General features: G+C 38.2%; 2 protein-coding genes across 2 annotated transcripts; one reads left to right on the forward strand and one right to left on the reverse strand.

Moving 5' to 3' along the window:
* Nucleotides 1-79: 79 nt before the first annotated feature.
* Nucleotides 80-20,319, forward strand: Cct2 (chaperonin containing TCP1 subunit 2). The gene is given in 22 exon segments (XM_053743377.1): nucleotides 80-235; nucleotides 1,089-1,163; nucleotides 1,247-1,312; nucleotides 1,994-2,105; nucleotides 2,619-2,695; nucleotides 2,801-2,913; nucleotides 3,750-3,844; nucleotides 3,847-3,952; nucleotides 5,478-5,532; nucleotides 5,534-5,578; nucleotides 5,811-5,874; nucleotides 5,877-5,937; nucleotides 8,649-8,752; nucleotides 12,173-12,292; nucleotides 12,662-12,676; nucleotides 12,679-12,735; nucleotides 12,738-12,788; nucleotides 13,207-13,263; nucleotides 13,266-13,309; nucleotides 13,887-13,986; nucleotides 16,919-17,060; nucleotides 20,035-20,319. Coding segments are annotated over 22 exon segments (1,593 nt in total). The 5' UTR covers nucleotides 80-232; the 3' UTR covers nucleotides 20,066-20,319.
* Nucleotides 20,320-22,757: 2,438 nt separating this feature from the next.
* Nucleotides 22,758-24,753, reverse strand: Lrrc10 (leucine rich repeat containing 10). Its single transcript, XM_047548546.1, is given in 3 exon segments — nucleotides 22,758-23,234; nucleotides 23,543-24,111; nucleotides 24,114-24,753. Coding segments are annotated over 2 exon segments (837 nt in total). The 5' UTR covers nucleotides 24,682-24,753; the 3' UTR covers nucleotides 22,758-23,234; nucleotides 23,543-23,842.
* Nucleotides 24,754-25,349: the final 596 nt, after the last annotated feature.

Consider the following 25,349-nt stretch of genomic DNA (forward strand, 5'->3'; position numbering starts at 1 on the left):
GGCCGAGCCCGAACCGAGGCCCCGCCTTCCCAGTGAAGAGCTACGTTTCCGGCCGGTGGGGCTCCATTTAGAGATGCTCCGGCGGCGGCGGCAGCGGCGGCAGGCCGTAGCGGTGCGCGGCAGGGCCCGCCCCCTGCGATAAAGCGTTGTCGTCACTTCCGGCTTCCTCTTCCCTGCTAGCTGCCGGCGCGAGCTGTGAGGGATTTGCTCGCGTGCCGAACTCCTCGGAACCATGGTGAGCTTGGCCTCCTTCCCCTCTACCTCCTATCGCTGTCCAAGCCCCGATGTGCTCCGCAACATCGCTGCTCCCTCCGTGTTCTCAGGGTCGCGGGCTGCCTATGTCTTGTCTTCTGGGCCTGCCGCACATGGCGCGGGTCGCGCGGCGTGAGGCCTGTGCGGGTTCAGCCGGTGGAGCCCTCCCTGCGGGCGTGGAGGAGGAGTGGGCCTAATGCCGGCGTTCCTCTTCTGTTCGGCCTTTCTACAGTCGGGGACCACGGTACTCGGGCCTCATCCCAAGCGAAGAAATTTCTAGTGCCCGCACAGCACCGCCCTCCTACTGGAGGCGGAGTCTGGAGGGCCGGGAAGGAGCCGCCCTTAGGGTGGAAGATGGAGGGCGCCCGCCCGGCCGTCATCAAGCGAGTGGCCTCCAGTCTCTTACTGCTAGTCCTCAGGTTAATATTGTCGCTAGTTTTTCCCTACTGAGGTTCAGTATCTGACATGTATTATTTATTCTTGGCGCTATCCTGTAACTCCTTGATGATGGATGCTTCATTGGGTTTGAAATTACTGTAAATGATTCTTAAGATACCTACTACTAAATGCAGTGGAAGGCATCTAAATAATGTTGTTAAAGGGTATGGATATTCATACCGTGATGAAGCACACTTGTAATTCCAGTGGCTCTGGAGGCTGAGGCAGGAAGATCGCAGGTTCAAAGCCAGCCTCAGCAGTTTGAGATCCTAAGCAACTTGGTGAGACCCTGGTCAGAATGTAAAGGGGTGAGGATTGAACCCAGCGCCCCTGGGTTCAATCCCTGGTACAAAGGGGGAAAAAAAAGCATTGGTATTCTATATTCTTATTCTTTTTAGGCATCCCTTTCCCTTGCACCTGTTAACATCTTTAAGGCTGGAGCTGATGAAGAGAGAGCTGAGACAGCTCGTCTGGTAAGCCCATTCTGCCTCGTTCTTATAAAAATACAATATTTTATTCTATGACCAAAATTTTTAACCTTTGATTTGTATTTCAGTCATCATTTATCGGTGCCATCGCCATTGGGGATTTGGTAAAGAGCACTTTGGGACCCAAGGGCATGGTAAGAAAACTAGGAAATTTTTATTTTATTTTTCTGTTTGTTTGTTTTGAGATGGGGTCTTGAATTTTGTTCAGGCTGGCCACAAATGTAAGTTTTAATATTGTTTTAAGCTATCATTGGAAATATAGTTAGTATCATTTTTTATGCCTTTTTCTTGTTTAAGATTTAGCTTTTATAAGAGGTAAATATATTCTTTTTGCTAAGAACAAAAGACCTGGATCATTATCTCCAATTCCATGCCCTTCCCTAGTGGTGAGCAATAGTTGGATGTCCATTTTCCCGGTATTTTCCTGTTATGTTCTCATATAACATACATACATGCTGTTTTTGTATACTTTTTCTGTGCTTTTAAAAATTCCTTTCAGAGTAAATAGATACACCGCCTATTTAACTGTCAAATAGTATTCTGTAGCTTGGTTATAACTTTACTGATGGACACTTCTGTTTCCATTGTTTTCTCTCAGGGATGAAACAAATCTAGGGAGTTCGAGTCTTGTGCTTCTACTGTCTAGGAATAGATAACCAAGATATGATAGTGGGGTGTGTGCTTTGGAAATGTTTAATGGCCAATAGCCATCCAAAGTGTTTACATGTCAGCAGAATACTGCATAGTATACTCATTGATTCATGCATTTTTGAAGATATGTATTTATATCTTAACTTGAAACGTGTTCTCTTTAGGACAAAATTCTTTTAAGCAGTGGACGAGATGCCTCTCTTATGGTAACTAATGATGGTGCCACTATTCTAAAAAATATTGGTGTTGACAACCCAGCTGCTAAAGTTTTAGTTGGTGAGTTTGAAGATGATACTCTTTGGTTAACATTTTGAAATAATGTTTTCTAATGGACTGTGTTGACTACTTTAATTGATGTTACCACTTTTTAATTGACCATCACTATTAAAATACGGTTTTAGAAGTGCCATGTAATTGTTAGTGGTTATCTTAGTCCATTTATAAGAGAAACCATAGACTGGATAATTTATAAACAGTAGAAGTTTATTGGCTCATGGGACTATAGGCTGGGAAATCCAAGGCCTGGTAACCATGTTTGGGCTTCTTTGCTGTGATACAACATGTTGGAAGGCATCACAAGAGGGAGAGAAAAAGATTAGGGATTAAGTTTCTAACATATGAACTCTGGGGGGCATATATATCATAACAGTGATAAAACTTTGATTTCAGACCTAAAGTTTCCCCGAATTTGTCAGGTGAGGAATCTTTGTTGGTGAGAATTAATGGGTAATGGATATTTTTGGATAACTTAATAAGCTACAGAGAAATGATTTTTAACACTTTTTCTAGATATGTCAAGGGTTCAAGATGATGAAGTTGGTGATGGCACTACCTCTGTTACTGTTTTAGCAGCAGAATTACTAAGGGTAAGAGAACTGAGAACTCTAACCTTACTGTTTTTTGGTACTATGGTTTTGAATAACAAGTAATTAAGCTGTTAATAACTATTATTTGTATAACTTTATTAATAGGAAGCAGAATCTTTAATTGCAAAAAAGATTCATCCACAGACCATCATTGCCGGTTGGAGAGAAGCAACAAAAGCTGCAAGAGAGGCTTTGTTGAGTTCTGCTGTTGATCATGGGTTGGTATATCAGAATACTACTGTTCTAAAATTTTAACCTGAAGAACACTGAAAAGAATATACGAGCATGATTCTACTTCACCCCATCGAGCAGTCAAACCCCACATTATCCTCCAGAGACATCCACCAAAGTGAAAGTTTGTGTTTCTAGTCTGTTTACATATAATCAAAATAAACATGCAAAAAACCCCACTAAAACCCAAATACATTGTATAGAGGGTCTGTTGGTCTCTTTTTAACCTAGTTGGATAACATGTGCATTTCTAGGTATTGGTAGTCTCTGTAAACATTACTTTTAATAGAGTTACACATTTGTGTGTAGAACTAGTGCAACTTCCTTAACCTATCTGTAATTGGAGATGTGTATTTTTGGTAATTTTAGCTTTAAAATAATGTGACAAACTTATTACCCTGGAACTGTTTATAGAAATAAAATTGCTGGGTCCAAAGGTGAGTACTTGTTATAAGGCACTTTTATGTACATTACCAAATAAACCTCCAGAAATTTTCTTTTACACTCCCAGTACACTAATGTGTGATAATGCTGTTTCCCTATGTACTTGACAACATTTGATATCTTTTGTTTACTTCTTCCCCCATCCCTGCCCCTTTTGGCAGTTTGGTGGGGCAAACGGTATCCTTTAATTTACTTTTCTGGATTACTGGTGAGATTTAGTCCTTTCATGTGAATTTTGGAGACCTGACTGGCTAGAGTTAAAGTATCTATTGATTAGGAACATCTAGATAAATTTTGAAAAGTAAAGTAGATTGTTTCTTTTGGCTAACATTTAATAACGGATTTGATTTCTTTTTGTTCCTTTGACTACTTTATTTAGTTCTGATGAAGTTAAGTTCCGTCAAGATTTAATGAATATTGCAGGACACACATTATCCTCAAAACTTCTTACTCATCACAAAGATCACTTTACCAAATAGCTGTTGAAGCTGTTCTCAGATTGAAAGGTTCTGGTAATCTGGAGGCGATTCATGTCATCAAGAAGCTAGGAGGGAGTCTGGCAGATTCTTATTTAGATGAAGGTATGTATGAGTGTCAGATATGGGAAAGAAGCTTGGATCAGCTTATGAAGGGCTGAATACTGAGTGAATCTTGTTTTAGTTAATAGGGATTAGTAACACTTTACAGAGCCATAAAACTTAACTTTTAGGGACATACACATTGCAACCATTTTTTCATTTTAATCTATTTGTTAAATATTGATAGTGTGTTCATCTAATATCATTCCCGCATTTTTCTAATAATTTCTAGATTTCACTATATACCTTGAAATCATTTACAGTCCTGGTAAAGATAATTGTAATTTTCTTTGCTGGAAGTTAGCTACACTCAGATAGCACTTTGTCTAGTAATACGTGTATTATCCAGAGGATCTGGGTAAGCCAGATCATTTTGTAGTTAGCAGATTACTGAGGATGAATTTTTATTTCTTTTCTTGTTTTAAGAAAATTCTTGAATTAACAAATAATCCTATGTGGTTTATGTCTGATAGGATTTTTTTTTTTTTTTTAAATATCAGGGATACAACCCAGGGGCATTTGATCACTGAGCTATATCTCAGTCCTTTTTATTTTATGAGGGTTTGCTAAGTTGCTGAGGCTGACCTCTGTCTTGGGGTTCTCCTGCCTCAGCTTCTGAGTCACTGGATTATAGGCATATGCTACTGCCGATAGAGGATACAGCTTAGCTGAGTGTTACAAAGCATCCTCACATTGTATTTACTTCTCGAAATAGCATATAGAAGGTATAGGCATTCTCTTATAGGGAAGAAAATCATTACTTTAAAAAATATATTTTTGGTTGCATCTTGTATGCAACAACTGTGTAGTATTTCTTAGTGGACCTGATAAGTACTATTCTTGAATGTCTGTTGTCTGCTAGGCAGTGCAGTAGGAATTGTAGTCCTTTAGTCCTTGTGATGATGACTCATGAGTGAATAGCTGAATAGAGCAGAAAACCCAATAAGGGAAAAGTTTCATACGCATTCAAAAGAAGTCTGGAAAGGTAAGCAGTACTGGGTTCATATAATGGTACCAAATCTCCAAGGTTAGTTGGTATTTCGCATCTGGTTCTATTTGACAGATGTGTATTTATGCTTAATTAACCATAAGCCAGTAAGCAGCAGGGACATGATTGGGCAAGTTTGTCCAACTCATTCATGTCCATTATTTTCCATTTTACTACCAGCCTCAGTTTTTTTGAAAAGTACAGTATTTCTAGTAATATCCTCTGTATCTGAAGCTTTTCGGCTTGTCTTCTTCTGGGTTGGTTTAAGCTAATCAAAGTGAATTTAACCTGATGATTTTACATTATAGTCCATGCATTCAGGTTTGTAGTACATGTCTGAAAAACAAAGTTTCAAAGTTTTAGGTTACTTCGTCTGGGCTGTGCTCTGATGTTTTCTGTAGTTTAACCCACTAAATTGATTTTTGTGATTATTTTTCTATGGAATGGTTGTGGTTCTAGGAGCTTGGTAAATTGTACTTAAATTTTGAATTAGTCATTTCATGAATGCATGCAGCCTTTTAATACTATTATATTTATTGTAGCTTCTACTGGATAAAAAAATTGGAGTAAATCAAACCAAAGCGATTGAAAATGCAAAAAATTCTTATTGCAAATACTGGAATGGATACAGACAAAATAAAGGTATATAACTTTTTCTTGAAATTGTAATTGCTGGGTACTATAAACTCAGGCTGGGAATCATATGCACTGGAAAGCTTAAAATGTGTGTATGAATGTATACACATATATACTACATGCTTGTTGGTATGTTCATAAAAATGTTGAACTGTGGCAGTGGGACTCTATTTAAGAGTAATAAAATTGATGCTGTGTTTAGGTACTGATGTGGTGCTCATGTTTGCCTTTGTTTTAGATATTGGTTTCCCGGGTAAGAGTTGATTCTACAGCAAAGGTTGCAGAAATTGAACATGCAGAAAAGGAAAAATGAAGGAGAAAGTTGAACGTATTCTTAAGCATGGAATAAACTGCTTTATTAACAGGTCTGTGCTTGTTTGTGTTAATGATATTTGTAAGAATTGATTTTTTTCCTTACCAAATTATGGAGTATTTTATATTGCATTACTTGTATAATGTTATTTAGAAACTATAGTACGTAATTATTTTTACTTCTGAATCTTTTTTGGTGCTGGGAATTGAACACAGGAGCACTTTTATCACTGACGTATATCCCAGTCCTTTTTATTTTTTATTTTGAGAAAAAGTTCTTCCTGATTTGCTGAGAGTCTCACAAAGTTGTCTAGGCTGGTGTTGAACTTGGGATCCTTCTGCCTCAGCCTCCTAGGTCTCCGATTATAGGAGTGTACCACTGTACCTAGTTACAGTACATATTTTTAATAATACAGATTTTCATAATTAGTAAGATGTGGTTTACACACATTCCTAGCAGCATGTAAGTCACTAAAATTTATCATGTACAGTAGTCTCACCTGATCTGTGTTGGAAATATTCTGAGGCCTCTAGAGGATGCTTGAAACTGGATAGTACTGAACCCTTTAAATACTGTTTTTTTTGTTTTTGTTTTTCTATACATATTTGGGTGAAGTTTAACTTGTAAATTAGACAGTCTGAGATTAACAGCAATAATACAGCAATAATAAAATAGGACGGTTAAACTGTACTGTCATAAAAGTTATGTGAAGGTGTTCTTGATTGCCTTCTCAATACTTCACTGTACTGTATTCATCTTTCTTGTGTTGATGTGAGATGATACAGTGCCTCTGTGGTGAGATTAAGTGAGGTGAAACAGGCATTGTGCCTGTAATGTTTGACTGCTATGTAAAGGTTACTTACATAGAGATATCTTGATTGTTGATCTGATAACCTAGATGGCCACTAAGTGACTAAAGACAGGTAGAAAACATAGTGAAGACATGGGACAAAGGGGTGATTTATGTTCTGGACAAGACAAAGCAGGACAATGCAAGATTTAATAGTCTGTTCAAAACCTTGCTTAAAACTAGGTTTTTTGGGGCTGGGATTGTGCTTAGTGGTAGACCATTTGCCTAGAACGTGTGAGGCACTGGGTTCAATCCCCAGCCCACATAAAACTAAACAAAATAAAGGTATTGTGTCCATCTGCAACTAAAAATATTTAGGAAAAAAAAAAAAGGACTGGGGTTGTAACTCATTGATAGAGCGATTGCCTAGCATGTGTGAGGTACTAGGTATAGCACCACATACAAATAAATAAAAAAAGGCCCATTGACAACTAAAAAATATATTTAAAGAAAAAAGACTTTTATTTTTGGGCCTCAGTTGACCATGAGTAACTATAAAGTGTGGAAAAATGAAACCAGAGATAAAAATTCTTACAAATAGCTTTTATAATGACTTTTAACATTTAAATTTTATTGCTCTAGATTACTAGGAGTTAAAGTATATGAACATCAATACGGTTTTTGATGCATTTCTGCTAATTTAGTTCTTTCAGTGCTTTGGGACCAGCTTATATAATCAATAACAGTACAATTAACACGTTTTCTTTTTCTGTGTGTGTATTGGGAATTGAACCCAGGGGTGCTCAGCCACAGAGCTGTATTTCAGCCCTCTTTACTTCTGAGACAGGGTCTCAACAAGTCGCTAAGGCTGTTTTTGAACTAGTGATCCTCCTATCTCAGCCTCCTGAGGTGCCACGATTACAGGCATGGGCTACCATGCCCAGCAAATTAACACGTTTTGAATGATAGCATGGATGTGTTATTAGTAAATTTATTATATAGTTGAGAAATGGTAATTGTTCTATTTGCATGTCTGGTAAAAATGTTTGCATTTTCTTTTAGTCTAGTTTGAGAAGTAACAGTTTTGAGTATAATGGTTATTTTGTTTTTGTTTTTGTTTCTTTAATTTTGACAGTTTTTATTGGTTTTCTTTGAGTGCCTCTGTGCAGGCTTTGGAAGGGCTCTCTGGGTTCTCCTGATCATCTTGTTGTGGGGCTGCCATGGCTGCAGCTTTTAAGATCCTTTTTGTTTCTTCACTTTTTGTGCCTCCTGGAAATCTGGGAGGCACAGAGAGTGCCCTCTTGGCCATGAAGCGGCAGTGAGCAGTTTGGTAATAGAGACTGGGAAAGGTGTACTCACTCCCCAGCTCCCTGCATGTCTTCTCAAAGACATCATAGTTGGTCTTATGGAGGTTTTTTAGCATTTTTTCCTGTGGTCAATACTATCAGTAGATAGATGTGTGCTTTATCCTTTCGTGTTTCTTCTTGTGTTCTTCAAATTGCAAATCTTGATGGTCAAGGCAACAATTCGAGCCTCCAGGGAACTGGTGTCTCAGGGTTTGCCACGACTTTGTTCGTCAACTGTTGTTGCTTGATTTTAGCTTCTCTTTCTGGATGGGCATTCCAAAGACAAAAGTCTTTTCGCAACATCATCAACCTTCTCAATTCTAGGGATGTTCTGGTAGTCTTTGAACAGCGTGGAAGGGGGTAGGTCATTGTCTTGCTTGGGCTGGACTGGCTTTTGGATGGCATATCCACTGGTGGTCAGGCCCCACTGGTTGGAGTGAAGCCTGGCGCCCCCTCTCCCCAGCAGGCCAGAGGCTGGGACCTGGGTCACTCCCTGGGTTCGAACCAACTCAGGGCCCTCCACATGGCCCTCAGCATGGTGACCTTCTGACCCCCGCCAGGCCTGCACCGAAGCCACACTTCCCTTTGAGGTACCAAGCATAATGTTTTTGTATGTTTTATTTGCAGGCAGTTAATTTATAATTATCCTGAACAACTCTTTGGTGCTGCTGGTGTTATGGCTATTGAGCATGCAGATTTCGCAGGTGTAGAGCGCCTGGCCCTTGTTACAGGTATGGATAAAAGGCATTAATTTCTAATAAGCATAACAGCCACTCCTAGATTTATTGAACATTACTATATGCAATTCATTGTTGAAAATATGAAGAAATCCCTGTAAGGAGTTTAGAGTTTTAGGGTTATTCTGAAGTCTTAAGAGTTATTCTGGAATCTGACTTAAACTTGTAGATGTTTATAATTTAGTTACTTTATTTATTTATTTGTTTGTTTTCTGTACCAGGGATTGAGCTGCATCCCCTGCAGCTCAATTTATTTTTATTTTTGAGTCAGGGTTTCCCTAAGTTGCTCGGGCCTTTCTAAATTGTAGAGGCTAGCCTTGAATTGCCATCCTCCTTTCTCAGCCTCCCAAGTTGCTGGGATTATAGGCATGTGTCACCACACCCAACTAGTTACAGTGTTTTTAATACAGATTGAGTAATCTTTGTCTGAAATGCTTGGGACTTAGAAAGGCTTTGGATTTGGGATATTGTTTTTGATTTGGGAATACTTGCATATACATAATGAGATAACTTGTGGATGGGACCCAGTTGTAAACATGAAGTTCATTTGTTTTACGTACAGTCTGAAGGAAATTTTATACAATTTTTTTAGTGCATCTGTGATCCATCACATAAGATCAGGTGGGAAAATTTGCATTTGTGCTGTTGTGTTCATGTTCAAAATTTATATTTGAATTAACATCTAATTTAGGAATGTTTAACCTGTATGTCAAGTTATATAAAGTTTACCATGGCTGCAGATTTCTCTTTGTTGTTGTTATTGTTCTAAAGATACTAAATTTTTCTCAACAGCTTACAAATTTTCTAATATAGTCTAAAACAACTAGAGCTTTAGAAGGGAGTAGGGCGTGTGGTGCATGCCTGTAATCCCAGCAGCTCTGTAATCCCAGCAGCTCAGGAGGCTGAGACAGAGGGATTGTGAGTTCAAAGCCAGCCTCAGCAAAAAGGCAAGGTTGCTAAGCAATTCAGTGAGACCCTGTCTGAATAAAATACAAATAGGGTTGGGGATGTGGTTCAGTGGTTGAGTGCCCCTGAGTTCAGTCCCTGGTACCAAAAAAAAAAAGAATTGAGTCTTTAAGTCTTTCTGTTGCTTAATGAGTAGTTGAATGCTTTGTATTCTATGTAATACAGTTACAATAGTAATCTTTAATGAACACTTGTTCTGGAGAGTGAAGTATTTGTACTTTTAATTTTTAAAATTTTCTGAAGTACTAAATGTTGAATAGTGAAACAGTTCAGCAATATATGATGAAAGTATAACGCTTAACACCCTTCAGTGGGGTTTGAATGATATGATCCCAGATGTGTCAAATAGAAATTGTGTTTACAAATCAGATAGTGATCTGTGTCTTCTTGTTTGTTTTTTGTTGTAATAATTAGTGGTTACTAAGTAACCCTAGAAAAACCAAGTTTATCATCTGAATTTCATTTGGATCCAATAAATAGGTTGGAAAGTTGGTTTGGAGTTTGAGAATTGAGAAGACTTGGGTGTAGGAAATTTCAGTTTGGAAATGCAATAAATACTAGAAGAAATTAATGTATTAACATTTGGAAAGTAGATATCATCTCATCTCAGAGTAAATCACTTGTTCTTCCTTCCCTTTCTCCTCCCTCCCTTCCTCCCTCCCTTCCTGATTGGAGATTGAACCCAGGGCCTAGTGCTCTTAACGCTGAGCTGCATCCCCAGCTTTGTATTCTTTATTTTGAGAAAGATCACTAAGTTGCTGGGCCTGGCCTCTAACTTGCAATCCTCCTGCCTCAGCCTTTCTGATGAAGACATAAAAATGTGGATGGGGTTGGGTATATAGCTCAGTTGGTAGAGTACTTACCTTGCAAGCACAAGGCCCTGGGTTCAATCCCCAGTATCGCCCAAAAAAAAAAAAAAAAAAATATGGATGATATCACAATTCATAGCACAAATTGATATCATAAGGACTTAGTGCCTGAAATTATCGTATACATCCAGTAGAAAATTTACTGCCCTAATAAACACAACAACTCTGGCTGTGAAATTGACCCCATGGTAGGTGCTAAGTTGTTGTCAATGTGTGTGAAATTGGTTATTGCAAATGTCAAGAAATGTCTCAAGCAGATGAAGTGAATGTCACCAAAGTAAAGTTAAATTTATTTTGTTTGTGATGTCCCAGATTTTTATTGTCTCACATTTATAATATAAGCAGTCTCAAGGATTGTCAACCAAAAGTAAAGAGATTATACAGATCATGAGTATAAATTAGTAGAATTTAGAACAGTCTTCATAAAAAAAAAAAAAAAAAAACAGTCTTCATGGTAAATAAGATAATAGCATTGCTGATCATGGTAGCACGTGCCTGTTATCCCAATGATTAAGGAGTTTGAGGCAGGAGGCCAGCCTCAGCAACTTAGCAAGACCTTGTCTCAAAAAATAAAAAAGGTCTAGGGATGTAACTGGTAAAATGCTCCTGGTTCAATCCCTGGTATCCCAGCCCCCTACCCTAAAAAAAAGTAACAGCATTTATTAATCAGAAAATTGATTCCCCAAAATAGGAAAAGATGGTTTGATAATACGTTAAATTCACATTATTAAAAGGGAAGGAAAACAATTAGAAAAAAAGGATTTTGATATGGAAACTTGCTTTGATCAGAAACAGAAAAGGAAGTAGCTGAATGGTTAAATTTATAGAGCATGGAAGATGGAGGTTAGCTAGAAATAAAAATAAGACATAAGAACTAGAAGGAATTCACTCTTGATACCTGTTTTGCTTTGGGAATTCTCAGTATGCGTTTCTCCTTTTTCTAGGCTTTACTGGGACTTTCTGGCATTTTCAATTATTGTGAAAATTAGAGCTATCAAATATTTGTCACCACAGTAGGACTGGTTAGAGGTTTTTGTTGTGTTCTGAGAAATTGTTTAGTATTCTAGATTGGATTAATAAGAGAATTAGAATTAAATTCAGACTTAAGGGTAAATATTTTGACTTAAATGATTTAACCTTTGGGGAATAGTATCCACATTATGCATACAGGTCTGAAGCTAGACTTCTTGGATATGAATCCTAGCTTCAGTTTGTACTAGCTGTGTAACCTTATATAAATCACTAAACCTCTGTCCTTTTTTTGGGTTTTGTTTGTTTATTTATTTGTGGTGCTGGGGATCAAACCCAGGACCTCACACATGCCAGGCAAGTGGTCTACCATGAAACCATATCACCAGCTCTCTGCCTGTTTTTTGCCATGTGCAAATCAGATAATCCACCTTTTGAATACAGTAGATGTGAGGAACTAATCTACATGAAGTACTTAAAAGAGCAACTGGCATATGTAGTAAGCAGTTTTTTAAATGTAGTTAATATGTTATTAATATATCTGCTACTGTTTGTTAGAATACAGAAATTTTAAACCTATCTTGCATCGAATTAATGTTTATGTTCATAGGTGGAGAAATTGCTTCTACCTTTGATCACCCAGAACTGGTGAAGCTTGGAAGTTGTAAACTTATTGAGGAAGTCATGATTGGAGAAGACAAACTCATTCACTTTTCTGGGGTTGCCCTTGGTGAGTTATTAGAGTTATTATGTAGCTTGTGGTTCCTAAATCCTTGCTAGTCTACATTGAAGTGAAAAAGTTACTATAGTACTAGAATATGATATCTTGTAAGCCTTAACTTTTGAAAAGGCATATTTTGAAGTAAACGTTGTATTTATTATACCTTTGTGAAGAATGCATATTCAGCATAGTTTTCTTGATAACTTAGAATCATTATGAGCACAGGAAAGAAAATGTGTAATAGGAGAATATATCAGCTTTCAAAATCCAAGAATATAAAGAACACCTACATAATAATAGTGGGCATACTGGTGTGTTTTATGTGTGTTTATGACTAATTTGTCACTATGACATAAGAATATTATGTTTTAATTTTAGGTGAGGCTTGTACCATTGTTTGCGTGGTGCCACTCAGCAAATTTTAGATGAAGCAGAAAGATCTTTGCATGATGCTCTTGTGTTCTTGCCCAAACTGTAAAGGATTCTAGAACAGTTTATGGAGGAGGTAAGCATTTGGAAAATATTAGACACTTTTATTTCTTAAGTACAGTATGGTTCATAAATGGTTTCATTGGTTCTAAGGAACCAAAATATTGTCTTTGCACTTATGGTTTTGTTTTTTTTTTTTTTTTTTTTCATTCCCCCTTGCAGTACTGGCAGTTGAACCCAGAGGTACTGTACTGCTGAGCTATATCCCCATCCCTTTATTTTTTTTGAGACAGGATTTCTTTGTGTGCCAGGCTGTCCTCCAACTTGTGATCTTCCTGCTTCAACCTCCAAAGTTAGGTGGTTTTTATAGGCATGCAGTGTTGTGCCTGGCCTTTGCACTTATTTTAAAGTGCTTGAAAGTATCTGAAAGGAAGTCAATAATTTAGCGCCATGAAGATAAAATTAGTGATATTTTAATGGATTTTTATTTGTAGGCTGTTCTGAGATGCTGATGGCTCATGCTGTGACACAGCTTGCCAGTAGAACACCAGGCAAGAAGCTGTTGCAATGGAGTCTTATGCTAAAGCACTGAGAATGGTGAGCTACTAAAAATGAGAAATTTCAACTTAAATTTTGTGGCTATTGATGTTTTAAAATGAATACATTTTACATCCAAGACAATAAATGGTCACTGCCTTGGCTTTTTTTTTTTTTTTTTTTAAGTTGTAGTTGGACATAAGACGTTTATTTTATTTATTTATTTTTATGTGGTGCTAAGGATCAAACCCAATGCCTCATATGTGCTAGGCACACTACAACTCCAGCCCCTGCCTTGGCTTTAAGAACATGAATTAGTTCACACTATTTTCAAATTGATTCTGGATTTTTTTTAAATTTATATTTAAATTTTTTTGGTTGTTGATGGACCTTTATTTTATTCATTTATTTATATGCGATGCTGAGGATTGAACCCAGTGCCCTGTACATGCTAGGGAAGTGCTCTACCACTGAGCCACAAACCCAGCCCCTGATTCTGGATTTTATACTCTTCATAAGCAATGACTAAAAGAAGCAGATTTTACATTATTTCTATGTACAGTTTTTAAAAGGTACCTTTCTAGATAGCAGTGAATCATGTTTTTTATAAAGTTAATTTATCTTCTTCATTTTATAGTTGCCAACCATCATAGCTGACAATGCAGGCTATGACAGTGCAGATCTGTGGGCACAACTCCGAGCTGCTCATAGTGAAGGCAATATAACTGCTGGACTGGGTAAGAAATATGTGGAACTTTGTAGTGTTGACAAAAATGTCGATCTCAAGTTTTTTTCTTCTTTTGGAAGAAAAAGAAGTTTGCATGATAACTGTATAAGATTCCTTTGTTCTTTTTGTAACTTATATATGCTAGGGAAGTGTTTTAACTTCATATTGTCAGTAATACCCTAGGAAGTATAAAACTAGTTAGAAGATTGATAACTAGGTTAGTATATAATGATGCATAAATAATGCGTATATTCTGAAATAAGTGTAAATTCTTTTCTCCTCCGCCCTCTTTCTTTTGATATTAGGGATTGAACCCAGGGCCTTGTACTTGTTAGGCAGGTGTTCTACCACTTAGCTATATCCCCAGCCCATCTACTGTAATTTCTTAAAATAGAATCAATGTTATATAATATGCACAATACCTGTGAGTATGTGTATAAAATCAATGTTATAGGGAGTTAACCAAGGACACTTAACCACTCAGTCACATACCTAGTCTTTTATTTTAATTTTAAGACAGGGTCTCACTCAGTAGTTGCTTAGGGTCTTGCTAAGTTGCTGAGACTGATCTTGAATTTGTGATCCTCCCAATTTGCTGGGTTTCTAGGAGTGTGCCACCATTTCAGCTAACTCCTAATTTTATAGTAAACTTACTGAGACATTCTTGAAAGCAGATCTTTAATCCATAGATAAAAGTGGCCAACAAGGCAGATTTAATTCAGATTAAAATTTTCTAATAAGCTCTGCAGTACATTATGGGAACAGTCTTAAGGTATATAATCCTATGATTAAATAAGAGCCAGTTAGGGCTGGAGTTGTGACTCAATGGTAGAGCGCTTACCTGGCATATGTGAGGTCCTGGGTTTGATCTTCAGCACACATAATAAATTTAAAAAGTCATTTTAAAAAAGGCCAATTAATTATCTGTCTGACAAACAATGAAAGATTGAGTAGGTGACATATAAATTTTTCTTCCAGGTCTTAAGACTCCATAATAGTTAGCAATAAGCAAATTTTCTGCAATAATTTTATATGAGTATAGGTAAGAGAGAAGATTAATTTAAGTGACCTGGTGTTATGTATAATTTTTCTTATTTTGAGACCTCAGGCTGGCCTCGAACATGCCATCCTTGTGCCTTGGCCTCTTGAGTCGGTGGGATTACACGTGTATGCCACTGCACCCAGGAGTCATTGACATTTGATCTTCCACCCCGTTGTGGTACTGGAACCTAAGGTCTCATACATTCGAGGCAAAGCACTCTGCTACCTGGGCTACATCCCTAGCCCTCACTGTATTTTTAATTGGTAGTTTATATATAATTTTTTAAAAATTTAGATGTTGATAGACATTTATTTTTATTTATTTATATGTGGTGCTGAGAATTGAACCCAGTTCCTCACACATGCTAGGCAAGAGCTCTACCACTGAGCCACAGCCCCAGTCCCAGGTACTTTATAATAGTGGGATTATTTGTTACATATTCATGTGCACACAGTTGATGATGTATTACCTTGCCTTTCCCTTTCTGCCTGCCTCCCTTGGTCCCCTTCCTTTACATTACTGTACCAATTGTGTGGTCTAATGGATATGGAGAATAAAAAGAATCCCAAGATAATAGGACCTGGGTAAAGTGAGTGAAAAATGAAGATTGTGTACTGAACAGCCTTCATCTCCCAGGACAAATGTTTACCAGCCGTCAGCCAGATGCAGATAGGGAGAAAGTGTTTTACCACCCTTAAAGGAAGCAGTCTCTGGGGGGGTGTTTAATCTCCTCAAAAGTAAACTCTCTTCAAACACTGTCTGCAGACCCTGACCACAGGCTTTTGCATATCCAAGCAAACTGATGTATGTTCACTAGACTACCCCTCAAAATAACCTATATAAACTCAGTCCTTTTCTTTGTTTGGGGGCTCACTTTCCACCAGGAAACTGAGTTCCACGACGCCATTTTTATCCTGTATGAGACTTCATTCCTGAATGAAAGAGCTAATGTGTGGAGTTTGCACTCTGTTCCAGTCTGTCTTTTTGCGCTAACATGGTCTCCCTTCTGTTTTCATAAGCTCTAACACACACACACACACACACACACACACACACACACACACACGCCTACCTTTTTTTTTCCCTTCGTTTTTCTTCCACATATGAAAGAAAATATAGAACCCTAGGCTTATTGAGTTTAACTTATTTCACTTCACATGATGTTCTCAGATTCCATTCATTTACCTACAAATTCTTTATGGTTGAGTAAAATTCCATTGTTAAATGTACTATATTCTTTTTATCTAGTCATCTGTTAATGGATACCTAGGCCGGTTTCATAATTCAACTCTTCTGCTATAAACATGGGTATGTCAGTTAGATCTTTTAACTTTTAAAACAAATTTTTTTTACTTGTGGATGGACATGATGCCTTTATTTTTTTATGTGGTGCTGAGAAACGAACTCAGTGCCTCACATGTGCTAGGCAGTCACTCAACCACTGAACCACAACCCCAGCCCTACATCTTTTATCTATCTATCTATCTATTTATTTATTTATTTATTTTTGTGTGGTGCTGGGGATTGAACCCAGGGCCTTGTGCATGCTAGGCAAGTACTCTACCTATTGAGCTATATCCCAGCTGTAGATCTTTTTGTTTTTATTTTATTTATTTTATTTTTTTGCGGTGCTGAGGATTGAGCCTAGGGCCTTGTGCTTGCAAGGCAAGCACTCTACCAACTGAGCTTTCCCAGCTGTCTTTTAATTTTTAAAATGGCTTTTCTGAGTTCTTTTATGGACTAATTTGCTAATAACTACATCAGGTAGTTGGGTGTTATAATCTTAGACTTTTTTTTTTTTTTTTTTTTAGAAGACTCAGGTTCTATTTTATTTGTTATAAGTTATTAGAGATGTTTTGATACCTTAGTTGTTAAACCAAGTAAATACCTTTTCTTGCAGATATGAAGGAAGGTACCATTGGAGATATGGCAATATTGGGCATCACAGAAAGTTTCCAAGTGAAGCGACAAGTTCTTTTGAGTGCAGCTGAAGCAGCAGAGGTGATTCTACGTGTGGACAACATTATCAAAGCAGCACCAAGGTCAGAGCACTTCTAGTTCCTAAAAAATTACTAACACTGAGACAAGTAGAGCATTATTTACTTAATTTAATTATAGTTAATGGGACATGGAGACATTTTTGCCTAGATAAAAGTACTACATGAGTTATTTAGAATATAGTCTCAAGTTTTAAGATTTTTTAAGTCAGGAAAGCTTTGGGTGAAAGAGACATGGACAACCATGGTAGCTCTCAGAATTGAAAGAGCACATAAAGAGCCAGACTTGGAAAGGTCAAATATCAGGTAGCTTGGTGGTGAGGATGGCAGTGTTGAAATAACCCTTTTTTAAAAAATTTTTTTACCAGCTTCATTGTTTTCTGTCCTGGATAACTTCTGTTTAGACTTTTTTTTTTTTTTTTTTTTTGCTGGTACTGGGGATCGAACTCAGGGCCTTGTGCTACGAGGTAAGCACTCTACCAGCTGAGCTATCTCCCCAGCCCATGTTTAGACATTTTTAAAGCACACATTGTATAAGGTTTCTCTACAGGTCTTATTCTGGCAACTTAAATTGTTCTAAAATTTCATTCACAGAAATAGTTAAGTGAAAGCTGGGCACAGTGGTTTTACTTGTAATCCTGGTAACTCAGGAGGCTAAGGCAGGAGGATTGCAGATTTGAGGTCAGCCTCAGTAACGTAGCAAGGATCCTGTCTCAAAAATAAAAAGGACTGGGAGGTAGGTAGTTCAGTGATTAAAGTGCCCCTGAGTTCCCTCCCCCCCCAAAAAAGGTTAAGTGAAGATGAAGGTTCAGTTAATGATTTTCACTTGCCTCTTAGTAGTTATTAGTCATTCATTTTTACTGTTAGAACTGGTTCAAGGAGATGGGAAAGTATGGTAGTTTAGACCAGGAAATTGTGATGAAGGGATTGATTATGGATGTATTTTGAAGTAGAACCAGTAGGCTTTAATTATGAGTTGGATGCAGGGTGTGAGAGGAAAGAGAATTAAAATGTTTCAAGGATTTTTGCCTGAAGAAGTGAGTTTCTTTTGTCTAAATGCAAAGGCTCTGAGAGAAAGAGGGAGGGAATATAGGGGTTGTGTTATGGACATGTAGGTGTCTGTTGATAATGAAGTTAAGATAGTTGGATCTGTAGTCTAGGGGAGAAATCTGAGATGTGGTTGTAAATTTAGGGTTGTCAGCCTATATGTGGTAAAGCCAGATTGCTTGAGTCTCTACAATTGAATGTTGTAAGAAGGGAAGAGTTACTACGGACTGAGTGCTGGAGACTCCTATAATAAGTTTGGAAAGATGCAGAGCATCCAACAGAGGACATAAAGAAGGAATGTACAAATGTAGAAAATTGTTAATCCTGGGTAAAGTGTGGGAGGTTTTGTTATAAAATCTGCTTTTATTTACATTTGAAACTTTTTCATACTAAAAAATTTAAAAATAGATTGGGAGGGATGCCACTTGAATAGGAGGACAACCAGGGGAATTTGTGTATTAGTAACCAATGAAGAAGTAAGTGGGAGAGGTTTAGTAGAGAGGTAATCATATGCAGAAGAGAAAAACTTTCCACTAAGTAGATCTAGAGGAAGAATTGGTTTTAGATAAAAGCATAATGAATTTGATCATTGGAACTGAAGGGAAGTTGTGGAGAACATGATTTTTAAAATTAAACCCTTGGAAGAACTAATTTATGAGGAATTTCTTCATGTAGAAACTTGTAGTTCTCATTTCTTTGACTTTCTTCTACGAAGGGCAGCATCCAGTTACTGTTAGAGGAAGGAAAGAGTAAAAGTAGTGATTTGACTATGGAGAGAAAAACTGTGGTATTTAAGTCTACTCTGGTGTAATGGGAAGAAGATTGCTACAACATTTAGAAGTGCTGTATTGTGCTAATGGTTTTTAGCAGGATAAGTTAATGGGGAATATTATATATTTTGAAAATTGAGGGAAGAAGTGAACAGTATTTTCTTGGACACCGTACCATCAAAGACAATTAAATGCCATTAACTTTCTGATAGAGGGGCAAGATCATAGCCATACCTATCCTTAGAAATCTTCACAATAACTGAACCACATTTGAAATATGTATTTTTGCAGTAAAGGAACATGAACAATTTTTATTTAACTCAGCCTTGCCAAACTTTGTGATCTCATTTTTGTATTCTTTCTTTCTTCTTTCTTTTGCGGCGCTGGGGATTGAACCCAGGGCCTCCGTGCTTGCAAGGCAAGCACTCTACCAACTGAGCTATATCCCCAGTCTTTGTATATTTTTCTTAACCCTCAAGGGAACTCGGTTCTCAGATTAGTGCCCAGTGATAACTGGTTAATAATTTTTTTTACATTGATTAGGAACCTAGTTTCCCCTTAAACTACTGAGGATGGAAAATGTTTATTTGACAGAGGAATATTTTGGCATGCTGAAGTGAATAACCCTACCCAAGGTCCAGAGGATTTCATCTAGAATCTTCAGTGTCCTGTTGTTTCACAAACTTCTGGTTAAAAGTAATTATCTGGGCTGGGGTTGTGGCTCAGGTAGTGCACTTGCCTAGCTTGCATGAGGCCCTGGGTTCGATCCTCAGCACCACATAAAAATAAAGGTATTAAAAAAAAATCAAACCTTAAAAAAAAAAAATTGTGTCTAATTTTTTCATATATATTAGTTTAAAAAAGAACAAATCAGGATTAATCTTTTTCTGAATGATTTTTTAAATTTGTTTTTTAGATATACGTGACAGTAGAGTGTGAAGAATGTATCTTAAGTAGGGTGTTTGGATGAGAAGTTGAAAAGTAGCAAATATCAACAGGCCTTCACATTCCACAGATTTTCTAATGTCCTCTGATAACATGGTACTTGAATGTTAGAGGTAGAAATATCCTTTGTAGGAAATTTGAGTTGTAATGGTTTTAATAAAATTAAAATTCCAGTTTTCCATCTTTAGCATTAAACTTTGGTTAACATCAGGTTTTTCACCATTGACATTTTTCTTAACTGTGTTTTTTCCTTACAGGAAACGTGTCCCTGATCACCATCCCTGTTAAGCATTCCCATATGCTGTTGATCTCTGGACCAGTTGGTAGCAAGTTCTGTTTGAAAGACTTCAACCTTTTGAAGAAAACTGTGGAATCAGTGGCTGTCTGTGCCCATTATATCCTAAATTCAAACATTAGCTGACCTTCTGTTTTAACATGGGTCTAATTTATTTGCTGTTTCATTTTCCATACAATTTAGTTGATTTAAAAAATTCATTTCTCAGTGTGCATTAAAATTTTGAACATTTACTTCTTATGTCTTATGATCTGTGTGTACCCTGTTTGAAATATGCTTAATGGAAGTGAATGATTAATCCAGCTTAATTAATGATAACCTAGCATGCATAGGCCTTGGATTTGATTCTGCAGTACCACAAAAACTAAAAAAGACAAAGTCCTTAATGATTGATCTTATTTATTCTTTCTTTTTAAAATTTTTTTCCCGAGTACTGGAGATTGAATCCAGGAGTAACTTTACCACTGAACTATACCCCCAGTTCTTTTTTTATTTTGAGACAGGCTCTCACCAAGTTGCTGAGTTTCTTGCTGAGTCATTGAGATTTCCTCAAGTAGCTGGGACTATAGGTGTGTGCCATTGTGCCTGACTTTGAAACTTAATACCAAGGAATAGTCATATTTTTAAATGCTTTGGTGATTTTGTGATTTCTAGAATAACGGAAAGGGCAGAGAATATTCACTTACAAATTTAAAAATTAACTCCTTGAGAATCAGGTCTCTTCTGTATAAGTAAGCCAGGAGTGTTTGACCAAAATTGTGGTTATATTTTTTACATTAAGGACTATAGATATTATTGGGGGAGGGATCTTTTCTAAAGCCATTCATACTTTTTCCTTCAAACAAGGATTTATACTAATTTTAGGGTAAATTTAAGTGTTGTACATCATGATGTAGTGCTTAGTAAAAAATATATACACATTTATTGTCACATGCCGGGCGCTGTTCTATTCAGTATATACACAGTTGTTGGTTTAATTCTTACAGTGCCCTATTTGATATGAATTTGACTATTTACTGATGAGGAAACTGGCACAAAGGTGGTAACTGACTGGTAAACACAGAGCCTGGATTTGATCCCGGATGGTCTGAAGAACCATGCTCACAACCCTGATGCTGTACTGCTTCTGGATCACTTATTTGTGCTTTAGTTAAGATTAAGTTCAGTTGAATTTTAGGGCAGAAGCCCACTTTTTAAGCATAAATTATAATAGTGATATAGCTTGAGCTAAGGAATAAAAGTTATTTATTGCTTTAGTATTTTCCCATTATTTTACTGTCTAATGATGTCAGCATCTCCAAAATAACAGGGTTGTGGAAGTAGGCAGATGGGTATGGTGGTGCACAATTGTAATCCCAGTGACTAGGGATAGTGAAGCAGGAGGATAACAAGTTTGAGGCCAGTCTGTGCAATTTAGTGAGACCCTGTCTCAGAAGGACTGGGGATGTAGCTCAGTGGTATAGTGCCTCAGGGTTTGATGCCGTGTACGCCTCCTCCCAAAATAAATACATATATGTATGTATGTATATTTATGTATACATACAGTTCTATGCTTTATAAAATTGAAAACCTACGCTGAAAATATTTCTGGACAGCAAAACCACTTAACTGTTATTTGAGTAATGTTTGTTGCATATTGTTTTAGAACAACAAAACAGCTTGACCATAGGCCAAAAGTTTTATAATTTAACATTTTGATGCAGAATAGTTAGCTCATTCAGTGAGACTTTTATACAGATCAATTGACTTCACTCAGTTTTATAGCTATATAGCCTGCAGCTTACATTGGAAAATATGGGCCCATTAAACTTAGGAGGGAGGGCTGGGGTTGTGGCTCAGTGGTGGAGCGTTTGCCTGGCATGCATGAGGCACTGGGTTCGTTCCTCAGCACCACATAAAAATGAATAAATAAAGATGTTATGTCCATCTGTGACTAAAAAAATTAAAAAAAAACCTAGGAGGGAAAGACTGTTCAAAACAAAGTCAGGGACTGGGGAGATAGCTCAGTTGGTAGAGTGCTTGCAAGGCAAGCACAAGGCCCTGGGTTCCATCCCTAGCACCACCAAAAAAAAAAAAAAAAAAGTCAGTGCCAGGTGCAGTGGCAATGCCCTTAATCCCAGTAGCTTGGGAGGCTGAGGTAGGAGGACTGCAAGTTCGAAGTGAGCCTCAGCAACAGGCCGTCTCAAAATGAGAGCTGGGATGTGACTTGTGGTTCAGTGCCCTTTGGGTTCAATCCCTGTTACCCCTCCCCCGCTCAAGAAAGCAGTCCATAACCTGGTATAAAGTTTAGAAGGTAAGGTTTTTTGAACCCAGTACCTCACATGTGCTAGGCGAGCACTCTACCACTGAGCCACAAACCCTAGCCCTGGCAAATATTTTTAGCATCATTTGGTTTTAATCCTTAGGAATGAGAAAGTAGAGAAATTCTGTTTTAATAGAAATCTGAGCTCATTACTTACATTTAATTATAAAGGGTTCCCGACCAACCAAGGGTTCTACAACCAGTGGGTTGTAGGTGCTCTGGGAGGTGGTGATTAGGTGATATGGAATTTACTCTGGAGTAACAAATATTTCTGACAGGAAAACAAAAAATACTTGCTTTATTATTTCATTTAGAACCAACCTTTGCTGGGTTAAGATGCTTTTATGGGAAAAGTACAGTTTTTAAAGCTCAATACATTGTGCTTCAGTTTAGGTAACACTGTCCTGGTTTGCTGAAAAGTTTATTAAATTACCCACTTTATTCACGGGAAGGTCACAGTTGAGGTATTTAACAAAATAATGCCCCAAATACCTAGGTTTGTACAATGTCAAAAGACCCTATCTACAAAAATTAAACTGGAACTAAAGCAGATACACTGAGAATAAAGAGACAACTTCTGACATCCTCCACAACCTGCGATTCAAATTTCAAAGTACTTATTTCAAATAACAGATTTCTCACTATTGCTTTAACTTATGATTCTGCAGTGATGGAGGGATTCCATTCAGCTCAGTTTCTTGGTGTGAATAAGCAGATGGGCTGTGCTGGTGGAGTAGGGAAAGTAGTGGCCTAAAAGTCAATGAGGAGTGACTTCAGTGAGACAGGCAGAGGAGAGAGGTTCTACTTTGCAGGTGACTTCCAAGCTCAGTAAATAGAAGGTAGTAGACCTTGAGTTAAACCTTTTAGGGAAAATGAGAGAAATCAACAGGAATACTGTCAAGTTTAAAGTAACGCCTGAACCCCAAGAAGAATTTTCCATCTAGGGTCTTTTCAACAGGTGCTAAAATGCTGGGGAAATGTTTTATTGTGAACCTCTGTAACAACAAACAGCTTTTTTCTGGGAATCTCACTGGGTAAAACGTCTTTTTCAGTGCTCTGAATTAATAACAATACCTTGCTAACACAGTTCATGGTCATTCACAGTAAAGAAAGTATGTCCTGCCAGGACTAGATCATCTGAACTTTTAGTGGGTTCTTTAACAAATACCTTATGAGGATCTTATGAACCTCATTACCAGTCATTTTTGGAATGCGAAAGAGGCAAAGGTGAGCCTTTTTACTGCTTGGAGGAGCTGTTTTCTTCCAAAGAAGTTGAGTACTCCAGGTTTCCAAGGCCAATGAAAGCACACAATTTCTCCTTGGAAGAGATGCTGTTGGTCAGAAATTTTTCTTCTCAGTGTTTCTTCATTGTTCCCCATCAGCCCCTCAAATGATGCAGAACAGTCCCACTGTAATGAAGTCTTATGAACATGCAGTCAAGTCCTTGACCTTGACGGACTGCAACTCCTTAGGAGCTGGTGGGAGAAAGAAGAGGATGTGGGGCAGGTGGCAGTGGCTCCTGGCTTTCTTCCTTAGCCAATGCATAACGCCTGGCTTTTCTGGGGTCAGGCTCTGGTGTCTCCTCTGCCCATCTTCCAACACGGCGTACACCCTTCCTCACCTTGGGTGCATTTCTGCAAGGATTGTGATCGTAGATAACCAGCTTCAGACCTGGCAAGTGGGCCAGGCTGGGAAAGTAACGGATGCTGTTCCGGTCCACATCGATCACCTCCAGTAAGGCATATGAAGCAGCACAGTGGGGAATTCAGTCAGCAAGTTGCCTGAGAGCCAGATGGTCCTCAGCTCATGGAGGTGCTGGAGCTGGCCGGGTAGGAAACGCAGGGCATTGGAGCCAGCATGCAGAGTCTTGAGGAGACTCAACTCACAGACCACATCTGGCAGCTGGGTGAGGCAGTTGGCCTCGATCCATAGGGTCCGGAGGTTTTGGAGCAGGCTTAGCTCATTAGGGAGGTTGCAGAGTTTGTTGTTTCCTAGGTAGAGAATGCAGAGCTGTTTCAAGGTACATACCACCTGAGGCAAAGCCTTAAAGTTGTTGAAATCCAAGGCTAAGATTTGCAGGTTCTGCAACTGCCCCAGCTCTGGGGGCAGGCTGTTGAGGTGGTTGTCACTCAGGTAGAGCTTGACCAGGTCTGTGAAGGAGCACACATGGACAGGGAAGTGGCGTAGCTGGCTTCCACTCAGGTCTACCATCTTGTCCAGTGGCATCTCCTGGAGGTCTCCGACCACATAGTTCTGGCAGCGGTCACCAGGGATGAAGGCCACAAAGGCCTTGATGGTGTTCCCCATGTGGAACCAGAAGCATGGTAGCTTCCACCCACAGACTCACCCGGCAAGGGTGAGTTCTGACTGCTCTGGGGCTGTCCTGCCCTCCCTTTATTAGTGAGGATTGCGTGACAAAAGCCAGTCACTTTGACAGAGGAAAAGTGCCCCTGATAGCAACTTGAGTGTTGGGTGACAGACCTAACAGACTGGCAGGGCCTGGGAGGCCATGTGTCTCACATACTTGCCTTTAATCACCTAAGCCCCAACCCGTCTACTTTTTATTTTTTCATTTAAAGCTGAAAAGAACTATGTTGTTTTTTCTGATGATAAAATACTGAGATGACATTAAGGGGCAAATTAAAAAGGTGGGGGGGGAACACCCACATTCTACCCTGCAGGTATAAATATAAACATTTGGTCCTCCAACATTTTTGCTATAAGTAATCAATTTGTGAAAATTAGATTCAATGTATCTTTTTTTTAATAACATGGGCATATTTTATGTTTATAGGTATTCTACAAACACCTGTATAGTATTCCATTGTATGACCATACAGTGATTAAATAGTTCTCCAGTTGGGGCATCTGGAGTACTTAAAATGTGTGACTACTGTAAACATCCTTATATATACAGAAGTGTGTAATGATTCACTAATTGCTATAGGAAATATGATATTAAAGGTGATATTGGG

Source organism: Sciurus carolinensis, chromosome 4 (genome assembly GCF_902686445.1).
Source record: "Sciurus carolinensis chromosome 4, mSciCar1.2, whole genome shotgun sequence".
Classification (NCBI taxonomy): Eukaryota; Metazoa; Chordata; class Mammalia; order Rodentia; family Sciuridae; genus Sciurus; species Sciurus carolinensis.